General features: G+C 35.8%; 1 protein-coding gene across 1 annotated transcript in view; it reads left to right on the top strand.

Moving 5' to 3' along the window:
• LOC103254782 (collagen alpha-1(XXV) chain) overlaps nucleotides 1-12,479 on the top strand; it is a 134,358-nt gene that overhangs the window by 99,986 nt on the left and 21,893 nt on the right. Inside the window, exons 23-24 of the mRNA XM_008052777.1 lie at nucleotides 1,423-1,449; nucleotides 9,286-9,339. Coding sequence (XP_008050968.1) covers nucleotides 1,423-1,449; nucleotides 9,286-9,339 — 81 coding nt within the window. The remainder of the gene's footprint in view (nucleotides 1-1,422; nucleotides 1,450-9,285; nucleotides 9,340-12,479) is intronic.

Below are 12,479 nucleotides of genomic sequence, written 5' to 3'. Positions count from 1 at the left end.
TCGCCGGAGCCCAGCAGGTCGAGGCTGCGGTGACCAGGAGTGGCCACTGCACTCCAGTTTGGGCGACAGAGTGAGACTCCAACTCAAAAAAAAAAAAAAGAGATAAGAATACCTGATACAGTAACAACCATTTCCTGAAAATGTTTATCCAAACCTATCTAAAGGGAAAATATTATTCTAATATAGACATATGTAACAAATACCTAGGTACTGCTCAATTTAAAAACAAAACAAAACTTTTCCTTGCTTTTGTATGATTTCACTGAAGGATATTTAAATACTTCTCTCTCCAAATAGTTTATTTAAATAACTTGAAAAATTTAAAGCAATCCATAATGATCTTAGTTCATTTAAGATGACTAATTAATCTCTATATTTGGATTTCCTACAAAAATGCATCTTTTTGATAATGATTCCTGTAGGCATTATGACTTTCTTTTTATCAAAGTGCCTTGAATAATTTGTATCTTAAAAATAAATGCATCCTAAATAATGATGCTTAGGTTTCCTGTGTTAGAATCTTTTTTTAATCTGAAGATAGATAAATGAAGTTTCAGAGTCCCAAACTTGGCTGCTATTTCCTTACTTTTGTCTTCCTTGGACCTTCAATACCTTAGGTTTTGAGAAGTGAATGAAAAAGCTCTCTTCTTCCTTGGTACTTAAAGTCTGGGACTTCTCTTTGGCAAATTTCTGTCTTTTAAGTTCTATCCCTGTTCTATTTAAATTTAGGAAGCAGTTCATGCCTGTAATCCCAGCTACTTCTACTTTGGAAGCAGAGACAAAAGAATTGTCTGAGACCAGGGGTTCAAGACCAGCTTGGGCAATATGGCAAGATCTTCTCTCTATAATAAATCAAAAAATTAACCAGGTGTGGTGGTGCGCACCTATAGTTCCAGCTACTTAGTGCTAACATTGCATTAGCAATGAAAGGCTGAGGCAGAAAGATCACCTGAGCCCATCAGGTCTAGGCTGCAGTGACTGTAAGCATGCCATTGCCCTCCAGCCTGGACAACAGAGTGAGACTCTGACTCAAAAAAAAAAATGAAATTAAATAAATTCATGAAGCATCTCACATATTCTGTCCAGATTTTTTTTAAGTGGGAATTTGAGAAATAGGAGTAATGTGAGTTCAAAATTCTTCTTTTTCCTACTTTTTTCTCTCATATAACCCTGGCAGGCATCACTCTCCTTCTCAAAGGTTTTTAGCAGACAGAAATGCTATTAATGAATTTATTACAGTGCAATCCAAGAACTGGAAGGAACTTTAGGTAGGTAATAAATAATATCCACTGGCTTACTTCTAGCCATAGCTCAAACAAGAAGATCTTGTTTTACATCTCTTTTGTTGCTTGATATAATATTCACTTCTACAGGGAAACAATGAATCAATTCTTAATTAAAAGCTCTGTTTTCCATTTTCAGGGACCCCACGGACTTCCTGGACCAAAGGTAATCCAACAAATCCCTTGATTGTTTGATTTCTGTTTCCTTGATAATCATGGAGAAGCATGATGGAAGCATGCCTGTCCTGTGTTATTTATTTGTCAAGTAATGTTGATAATCTTTAAGTCTTTAAGCATCCAGGTGTTAAAAATCTCATAACACAAATGACTTAGAACAAATGTAAGCGATATCACCTGGAGATAAATTAGTCTTCATTTTGCCTTTTTCCTTGTCACAATGTAAACTTCTTAAATTACTGATCATAATATAGTCAAGTCAGCCATTTAGCGGCAAATCTTATGAGATTCTCAGACTAGCCTAGATGCTTTTTTAAAAACATTGTCTCTAGTTGTATTTTTGGTTGTTACTAATTAATAATACTTGCTTGCCATATAGTAGTAGTGCATCTAAATGCTTTGACTATGTAGCATCTTAATTTTGTACTCCCCCTGAAGTCACTGGTATAGAATAGAGTGGGATACATCAGGTGTACTATATTGGGGAGATGATCTCTTCACTTACTTGTACTCCACATTCTTTGGGTTAAAAAGAGAATAGTCTTTTCTGTCAGAATTAGTGTAGCTTGCATTATGAAGTTAATCTTCACCTGTTCTTTGCCTTTGTGTGTAGACAGGATTAAAATTAACCCTGAAAGACAAGCTCCTCCTTCCAGAAAGCATATGTGATGAGGACCTGTGTCCTAATCTTAGCTTTGCCACTGAGAAGTCATATCACCTGGAGCAGATTATTGACCTTCTGTGATCCTTTATTTATTCAACTGGCTAACTTACCTCATAGTGTTGTGACAATTTAATGAAGTATAACTGTAAAACACTTAGCAACATATCTGGTGCAGTGTTAATAAATACCCAATAAAAGTCAGTTGTCATTGTTACTATGTGATGTTCTGTTCTGAACAAAAAAATTCTATAGCTCATCCTCAAGGCTGCTTGAAAGAAGGCTCATGGACTCCTGAAAGGTGGTGGATGAGGAGACACACAAATGCAATGTCAGCACTAAGTGTCAAAGCCTGGAGCAGTTCACTCTTCCTCTGTAGAGACTGGCTCTCTCTGACCCACTCAACTATAAGGGTGGCAGCAGATATTGGTCTAACTCAGGAAATATGAATGTTCTTTTTCCAGTCAGACAGGCGACACCCCCAAATGGAAGGAGCTCCTGCCTCTTCATTCTTTTTAGAATACATTTATCTTCTGGTAAGGTCAGTGAGTGATAGTGTCCCAGAAGCATAGATTACACTTTGGGGTGAGAATTCTGTTCTGGAGGTCAGAAGAGACATCTATTGCTTTGTCATCTTGTTAGGTATTTAACTTCTCCGGGCATTTTTTCCCCCACTCTGTACTAAATTGACATGTCCCACGCTTGGGTTCTCCTTGGATTTTAAGATGTCACTAAAGATCAGCCTAAGCATAACGACTAGATAAAGCAAACAAGATTGTTTTTAATTCCATGATTGATTCAGATGTCCTTCACAATGGAATTAAGAGATACCCAGGATACTTTTGATTTCTATGATGCAACAATTTATTTTTTTCATACAACTTCCATTGTGACTTAATTCACAAAATTTAGAGAACTTTAAAGTTGAAAGACCTCTTAAACTATCTATGGTAGTTCCTTTATTTTCTAGATGGTAAACTACAGGCCCAGAAAGTTTAGGTGATTTGCCCCATATTACACAGATAGTGACAGATCTGAGACTAGAATTTCCATCCAGGCTTGAGATTTGGTCTTTTCGCCACTCGATTTAAGGGTTTCAAAGGAGCCTTCCCAATTAATGCCCACTCCCATCCATGCATGATTCCTCACCAAAGAATCTCAAAGCCTGTCAAAGCCACCCTGCCTGTTCATCATCTCAAGACCACTTACTAAAAGTGCACACACATGCAAAGCCATGGATCTCCAGTTTAGACATGTCAACTGAAGGTGATTATTAAGACTTGGCCTTAGTATCATTTTACTCCGACTCGCTGGCATTGCCAGGATCTTCCCTCACAGACAATAGCATATTTGGATTTTCTGTAGTGTCTTTGCTGAGAACATCTTCTCTTCAAAATCCTAAACATTCACTGTGTTGTGCCAGTGTGTTCATTACTTGTGACCCTCTTGAAAGTTTAAATGTAGACCGTGATTTCATGGATGAATCTAGCTCAGTGTTTCTCAGAATCTTCTGATAAGGAGAATTACCTGGGAAACTTATTAAAGATACTCATTCCTGTGCTACTATAGGAATGCAGTTCTGGACTCTATATGTTTAACAAGCACCACACTGATTTTTATCATCTGGCAAATTGAGTAAATACTGCCCAGATTAAAGATATCTTCCGCCATGTCATTGTTACCTCCTCTCCCCCTTCCAGCCCCCACCCAGCAAAACTTTATAGGACATTTGAGTCTGAAATCATCTTTCTTTCACAAGTCCTTCAAGATTTTCTTGAGAAATTAATATCTATACTTAAAAATTGAGAAGTACACAGTCAAAACTTTATTTCTAACATGCTATTAGTGGTGGAGAATAGGTATACTGTATTCCTTTATTTAAAAAAAAAGCCAAAAGAATTTATCATTAAATAAGTTTATCATTAAACTCACACCTTCTTTGCTCTAACATTGGGCAGATGAACAGTGAGTAAAATTACGTTTAAGTTCTTTGATCTTCATATATTCCCTCCTGGGATTGGCAATTTGTTGATTAATCCATGTAGGGATCTGGCTTGGCAATGTCAAGTCCAATTCCTTAGAATAAGGACTTGCTAAGAATAAGGACTTGTTAAATGGCATTACTTCAGACATCAGCTGCTACATTTTTAGCTCATTCCCTTGGGCAAAATGCTTAAAGGCTTAATGTCTGTCTATAACACTGTCCTGTATATTCCAGTTTTTCCATTCCAGCAGAGTGGGTTTTTCCTACGTGAACCTTCTTCAGCATCCTCTATTCAGATTGTCTTTGATTTACTTAATCATTACTATGTAGTATAACACTAATTTCCTGGAGATAGCACTAAACATTCAGGAATTCAGTCACACGTGTTTTGATCGTAAGGGGCACACTTTCTTGGGAGTTTTGCTTTCTAGAATGTGACTTGTTCATTTCAGTTTAGTCACTATTTTTGTTTTTTAAATTAATGTCTGAGCTGATGCAAGACAAATCTAGCCTGACTCTGCTGTTAACTAAAACTGGAATCTGCAACTTTTTCAGAGATTGGCTTTCTTCTCTCGCAGTTTAAACACCCATAATAGCAACCAAAATTGGCATTTGCTTTTGCGTTTAGGGTGAACCAGGGTTAAATGGTGTTAAAGGATTGAAGGGTGAACCAGGTCAAAAGGGTGACAGAGGACCCCTTGGTCTTCCAGTAAGTAAAGAACACTTTCCATTTCAGTGCAAATCTCAGATTTGTCTTTCTACCCTAAGTAACAGCTCTGGTTTACTCAGCAGCTATCTTACTGTTGAGATTTCTGTAATAAGAAAACATATTACATTAGAGTAGAGCTCAGTTCAGTTTTGTTTTCTCTGATGTATGCTTTTGTGTCAAGGAAGACCCCATAACAAATAATGCCATAAATGTTCTGTCATTCTTTAATTACATACATGCCAACCTTCCTTTTTTAGGGATGACAGTTCTCCCATCATACTTCTCTTTAAAAAGTATTGTGCTCATTATTTCAAAAGTTCTTCCAAATGGCTTTTTAAAATAATTTAGTGTAGCTTAAAATCCTCCCTCAATTTTTTTTTTCTTTCTCTTTGGATACCAAAGACTGTAGTCCTGTGTTGGTGGCAGGTATGCAATTGGCCATTGTTGATGGCGTGAGGTCCATCTGTGGCTCCTTACATTAATCAATCATATTGTGTTCTACATGTTTTATGTTGTTTGTTTTAAAAAAATTCCCTGTTATGATATTCATGTGGCAATAGTAGCTAGTATAGAAGTAGTTAGCAGTTATGGAGAGGTTTGTTGTTTTTTTTTTTGAGTTGGAGTCTCACTGAAAAAGATATTCTCCCCCATTCATGCACTTTATGCCAACAATCTATTTTCCATGGCAAAAAGAAATTTTTAAAAAATTACTATTGAATATGAGGCTTTAGTTTCAAGTTTTAAATATGTAACCTATTTAGCGAATGCAAATAAAAGTTAATTAAAAACAATATGGATTACACTAGTAAAGTATGACATAAAATCAGTAATAGAAAATAGTCTACAGATATATTTGAGATGTGACAGAAAAAAAGTTGATGGCCACTTATTTCATTATTGCCCCATGGGAACTGTACTTTTAAGTACTAATGTGTTTCACTTAATACAAGTGACTTATGTAGATCAGGCGCATAGTAAATGTTTACCATGCGTTTGTTTATTAAATTATAATATATACCTTGTTATTAGAAAATAGGTTAAATCACACCAATTAGATCAAAGGGCCTCAGGCATAAAACCTCTATATGTGAGTCATTAATTTGGCACTTTAGGTAGATATAATATTACTAATATAAATTTTTTTACCATTCTCCAATTTATTTTCCAATGTTATACTAATGTTGCCCAAAGAAAGTATCAAAAGACAAAATAAAGTTTGGATTATCTGTTTTACTTAAATTTTCAATCTGATTTCTTTAAATTTTTTCCTAATTTCCAATTTAGGACCACTGATAATTTTTATGCAACATTTAGCTAAAAGTTCTACCTATGCTAACATTGAACAAACAATCAGCAGGACACATCTTTTATTGTTATAATTGCTATCTAAAGATGCCTTTTGCAGTTATAATATGAATAATAATAGGATTATACAGAAGGAATTTTAAAATGAAAAAATAAAAATGTTTCAAATGTATATGGTATAGCATCATTGGTAGAGTTACAGCTGGAATAGATTTTTGCTTACATTTTGTATTATTAAATGCATCTGAAGCATAAAATTGGGAAATCGTTCTGCAATCTTGACAAGAGAATTTTAGGGCCAGTTGATTTTCTTTCTTAAATATTCCTCGATCCAATCAACATTTTAAAGGACTATAAATCAGTATTTGGATTTTGAGATACAAAAACCATATCAAGGAAGTAATTGTGCTTATTTCTGAAACAAGCATCGGAAATGCCATTTTAAAAATCATTCACTATGTATAGCCTAGAGTTCAAGGTTTTTTTAAAAAGCGTCCATTGCCTGAGAACAGCATTAGATTTTTAAGCCATTTCCCATGCAGGCTTTCATGCAAAGATTATTTGAAGGAATTGAGGAACAATTTAGTTTGGGAGTTATTTTTTGCTTGATCTCACAAATTTTTTTCTGACTTTTTCCTGTTCCTAGAAGTCCCTCTAGTGGTGACTAATGGGAGCGGTAGGAACAACCCAGAAAACAATGAGTATTGTTCATGTAAAATCCACCATCTTGGCAAATTAAAATTCTGCATTTGTTATTCATAGCAACTGTTTTAACAAGTACAACCAGAACTTTTTTTTCTGAAATGCTAAATTTGATTGATTATTATAATGAGCCCTTTCTTAGGAGAGTAACACTATTTTTTCTTCAGAACCTAAAGAAATGTGTTGTAAATAGTACAGTCTTTAGAAAAACAAATTTCACGAGATAGGAGTAACTAACTACTTTGTAGGTCACTTTATAAACTTCACTAGCTTGATTTCTAAATAAGAATTAATCACATAGAAATGTCTTTAAAATGCCATTATCTGTGGGGTGTTTATTGTCATGTGATTTGTTTTTTTAAAAAACTAACAATTTGTAGCAATGTGATAATCATCCCAGAACCCTGTACTGCGTATTTTATTATGTTGCTTGAAGTGTTACATTTGTTCATCGGTACCTCATACTAATCTCTGTTCTTGTCATTCGTGTTATACCCACCAACCCTGCTACCAACCAAATCACAAAGGGAGCATCTGGCTTAGACGGAAAGCCAGGATCCCGGGTGAGTCAGTCCCTGGTCTTGCTCTGACATGTTTTGTAGCTGTGAATCTTGTGCTTCAGGATAGACCTCTTTGCTTCATGTCCTCAAATGATGAGGGGGATGCTTAGAGTTAAAGTAAAATGTGAACAAAAATGGCAACAGAAGAGGGACAGGTGGACAAAGGATGGGTTGCAGTTCTGTCTGGAGGAAAGCCAAACTGCTAGAACATCTTTCTAAAGTCTTTGTTTGATTCTGGATAATTTGCTAGGTGGTAAGAATGGCCAGTCTAGTTGGCGTCATTGTCTTAGGATCCTAGACAAATTTTTCCAAAGCCAATAGACATTCCCTGAAATTCTGTGAGAGAGGCCCTCTGAAGAAACTAAAATAACATGAATGCATTTTAACTTGCTTTTCCTTTTAGGTTTATGTCTGTCTTAGAAATGCAACTTCTGCCTTGGAACTAACTTTCAAATCTCTGTTCATAGAAATGACTTGTCTTTCTTCTGTCACTTTGTCCCTTTTCTTGGTTTCTAACAACTCCATCTTTTACATTTCAGCCACAGATCCTCAGTCTGTAAAGTGTTCTGAAGATGAATTTTGAGATCAGACAGTAAGAAAGAGATCAGTTAAGATGAGAATTCACAAACATTAGAATGAGTTTGAAACTCTGAATTCTTTCGTACCACAAGGCTCTAACAGAATAAAACAGAATAGTGGAACAGAAATGGGAATACTACAGAAAGATCGTGCTAGAATAGTTCTACATTTGCAAATATTATAATTTTTATATTATATTACATTATAGTAGTATAAGTGTTATAATATTTACAAGAATATTATCAATTCTTTGTAAATCTAAGCATAATCTTCCTGAAAATGAGCAAATATACTTAAAGCCCTTGCTACATTTTGAAGAATCTAAAAGAAATTTCTAGTTTTTCAATTCTAAAAAGCTGCTTTGGGCAGTTGTTATTTTCACTGGACCTCAGTGTTCTTAATTCATTCAAATATTACCTCCTCTACCACAGAAATCCTAATCCTGAACTAACCAGGAGGACAAAAAGCACTTATACCATTAAATCATCCTGACGGCCTGGTTTGTGAGTTGTAAGCCTAGTGACTTCAGTAGAATCTATACAAATAATTCCTACACTGTAAGCCCCTGTTGCTCTTAACAGAGCCACAAAAAGCTTGGCTTGAACAGTTAAACATTGTTCTTATTTATTTATTTATTTTTCAAATTGTATAACTGCTCAAGCCTCTTTTTTTCTTTTCTTTTCTTTTCTTTTTTTAAATTTATTTTATTTTATTTGTCAGGGTCTCACTCTGTTGCCTAGGCTGGAGTACAGTGACACAATCACAACTCTCCACAGCCTTGACCTCCTGGGCTCAGGCAATCCTTTTACCTCAGCCTCCTGAGTAGCTGGACTACAGGCACACACCACTATGCCTGCCTAATTTTTTATTTTTATTTTTGTAGAGGTGACGTCTTACTATGTTTCCTATGCTTCAAGCCACTTCAGCAGCTGGAAATAAAGCTTCAGAGCATGCCTGGTCAAAAGTGGCAGTGGAGAGAGGGCTTGAGGGAGAGGAAACAGGAAGGAAAATCAATTACATTATTCTTCTTAAGATTATGGGGCAAAGCGAAGATATTTTATTTGGTCAGAGAAAAAAATATAATTAAATGTGATAGGCAGTTTTTTGTGGGTACCCTTCACTGAAATGTGCAGTATATAATTCATCCATTTTGCAAGGGTCTCTTGAAAACCACTAGGCTGAAAGAATCATGTATAAAGCACTCTGAAAGGAGATGAGTTGACTTACTAGTGTTCTATCCCAGGAAAGGTCCAGGATAAATGAGAACTGCAATTCTTGCAATCCTTGTGATATGTCTCATATGATCTAATTTTATTGTTTTTTAGGGTACAGATGGTCCTATAGGACCCCATGGCCCTGCAGGTCCCAAAGGAGAAAGAGTAAGTTGCTCCTGAGGTTATTAAGCTGTGTACTAAAGAAAGCACAGAGCATGGCTCTTCCATATTAGTTGAACTTGAACTGTTCATTTTCTGGAAGAAATAAAGGGTTATCTAATATTAGATAATTAATATTAAATAAAAATAGATGCCATCTTAAGGACTATTGAGAAAAAAAAACCACAGAGTATAAAATAGAATATGACTGCCTTAATAAAAAAAAAAACAATGCATACATTTACATAGCTAAAATAAATAGCTCAGATGATTCTTCCTTAACTCATAAGGAAGGTATTTTCATTTGGCCTTCATCCAGAAAGTTGAAGTCAGTGGGGCTAAAGTTTCCAGGACTACATATTCTGGTTGATAATCTTTTACATAAAGCTACTGTATTCACTCAGAGTAAGTTATAACTTTCTTCCAAAGGAAATTACAAAGCCTAAGTATTCTCCTCCACACACACATGCTCCCCCTTTCTTAAGCTGAAGAATAACCTTTTTTTTTTTTCTTTAACCATGAGGAAATAATTTTCCTGCATTATAAAACAAAAACCTTTCACTAACCTTTCTATTGCTGGGCCATGTTTCCATATCCTTGGGGAAAAAAAAAGACATTCAGAATGGAAGATAAATATCTGACACACAAAAATGTACATCAGCATCAGCAGCGGGTCATCTGTCTGGAACTTCTCTCTCTTCTCCTTTTCTCTCTCTCTTTTCTTCACCTTGGAAAGCTCAGAAATCTTTTGGTGTGCCTGAGTGAAATTGTGTCATCAATTTCCCCACCATCAAGAATAGGACATAAAAAAAGTATTTTAATAGTGAGAGCTTTAAAATGTTGGAATGATTCACTGTGCACGTTTGTGGCCTTTTTGAAACTAGATAGACTTTCATCAGTCTGGAATAATTTGCTTTTAAAAAAAGAGAACCAGCAGTGATTTCTTTGACATGCCTTCCAAGTCCGTAATTCTGTATTCTATAAAATGATTTCATTCATTCAATACATATTTATCAAATGCTATTATGTGCAAAATATGGTATTACTTCTAGTGCAAAATAGAAACATTTTCCTCCCACTTGGGTAAAGCCTATTTTGCTAATTTGCTCCAGTGCACTGAATAATACTATTATAATTTACTAATCGTTCCTTAGTCTTTTATTAATACTTTTATTAATACTTACAAATATATACCCATTGCTGCAAAAGAAGCAGCTATTTTCCCTGATCTAGAAGAGTTTATAGTATAAAATTACAAAGAAAAAAATACATGCAAGAAATAGCCAGAGAATGAAGTCAATGTGAATACAAGTAATATAGACTATATACACAATGATAAAGACATTTAGCCTTTTCATCTCTAGAAAGAGATGAGTCCTAAAGGAACATAACACCTGAATCTATAGTTGTGTTGTTTCTAAGATCAAACCAACGACTTCTGAAGATCATCTTAATTAAAAATATTTAAAAGCTAAGAGTCTCATTGCTGATTCACTTGCCAGCATTGTATAAAGAAACCCAGCCCATGTACTAAAAATGGAACAGCAAATCTCAAGCAGTCTTTTGGCAGAAAGCCCTGGGGCTCAAGAGGGTTTACCGTTTAGTAAATCAGCTGCTACTTCCGATAGCCCCATAGTGTCACAAGAGTATCAGGTCTCAGTGCTGGAGCAGAATTAACCAGAAGAGCAAATGAAATCACTAAGAATTTTCAAAGGCATAGTTTCAGTCAAATGGTGTGCAGCGTAAAGTGTTACACTTGTATTTACTCAACATGTTAACTATCTTAACTGGATCATATATCAGGACTCTCCAAGTGCCCCTCACCCAAAGTGCTAAACTGGAGTGTGATTCTCACAGTTAATTGATGGAGACACCATCTGGACTCCCTTGAAAAAGTTTCCAATTTTAAAGAAGTGGGAATCAACAAAGAGGCATTCTAGAACAATACCTCAGTTTAACATGCAAATTAAAGAGCCTAAATGAAATGAGACCAGCCCAAAAGAAACCATGCGTTTGACAAGCAATGTTACTCAGAAAGGTTCAAGTTTATGATTGACAGCATTATTGTTCAGTGTCAGACACCTGAGGCTCCCTACCTTGAGCTGACTTCCTCATTTAGCCTCATAACTGCCTTGGAACTCAATGGTGTGTTAAGTTTGAGAGGTTCCGAAATACTTCTGGAATTACTTAATCCAGGAAAAGTTGCTCACTCAAATATTTCAATTCTAATGAATATGTGTGTTAATATTTCATTCCTGGGACCATGAGGATGCTTTTGTCTCTAAGAGACAGAGCCCAAACTCAAAATGACTTAAACAATAAAGAAATAAATGGTTTTATATAACAAAATATTCAAAGGAGGACTCTAGACTTTGCCTGGAGGCCCTTTTCCACGTGCTGTCTTTGCCTTCTGATCACAGGCAAGCTGGCCACAGCAATTCCAAGCATCCCCCTCCCATGAGACCTCAGTAGAGACTCTCTGCATGTCTCTTCCTTAGCAGGAAGAAAGCCTTCCCCCGAGCTGCCCAGTTGATTGGCCTAACACCTCATCTGCAGAACTGGGTCATTGTCCATTTCTGAAGCAGTCTCTAGACAGAGAATGGAATGTCATTGGAATTGTCATTGTTAGCTTAAAGTAATTATTGGGGCTGGGCTGTTCTAGAAGAACAGTTTCACAGACAAATGTTTTGGTGACAGCTCCTTTTTTTGCCTTTGCATTTTATTCTTCTTATCTATTTCAATAGTGTTAGTTTTTGTACAAATCATTTTTGGTTACATGGTTACATTAGTGATAGCTTTACTCAAATAAACCATGGTATATTTGCTTTAAAAACAAAACAAAGTCAAGTTTCTCAGTAAGAGGAAGAACAAGGAAGTGGTTATATCAAAATAATCCGTGGAAATTTATCCAAAAAGAATTACCCTAATCTATGGAGTTATTTCAAACTAGACCCACTCCATTTTATGTGAATCCTTCCTTTAAACCCCACCTCCCACCACACACACACACACACACACACACACACACACACACAAACACGCGCGCGCACACGTGTGTGTGTGTGTGTGTGTGGTGGGAGGTGGGGTTTAACACCTCCAGGCATGAACACACAAACCCAACTGCTTTATAAATCATAAATAACATA

This window comes from Carlito syrichta, unplaced genomic scaffold (genome assembly GCF_000164805.1).
Source record: "Carlito syrichta isolate Samal-C Ts95f unplaced genomic scaffold, Tarsius_syrichta-2.0.1 Scaffold287500, whole genome shotgun sequence".
NCBI lineage: Eukaryota > Metazoa > Chordata > Mammalia > Primates > Tarsiidae > Carlito > Carlito syrichta.
The sequence above is the reverse complement of the archived record's forward strand: the minus strand, read 5'-3'. Positions and strand labels throughout refer to the sequence as shown.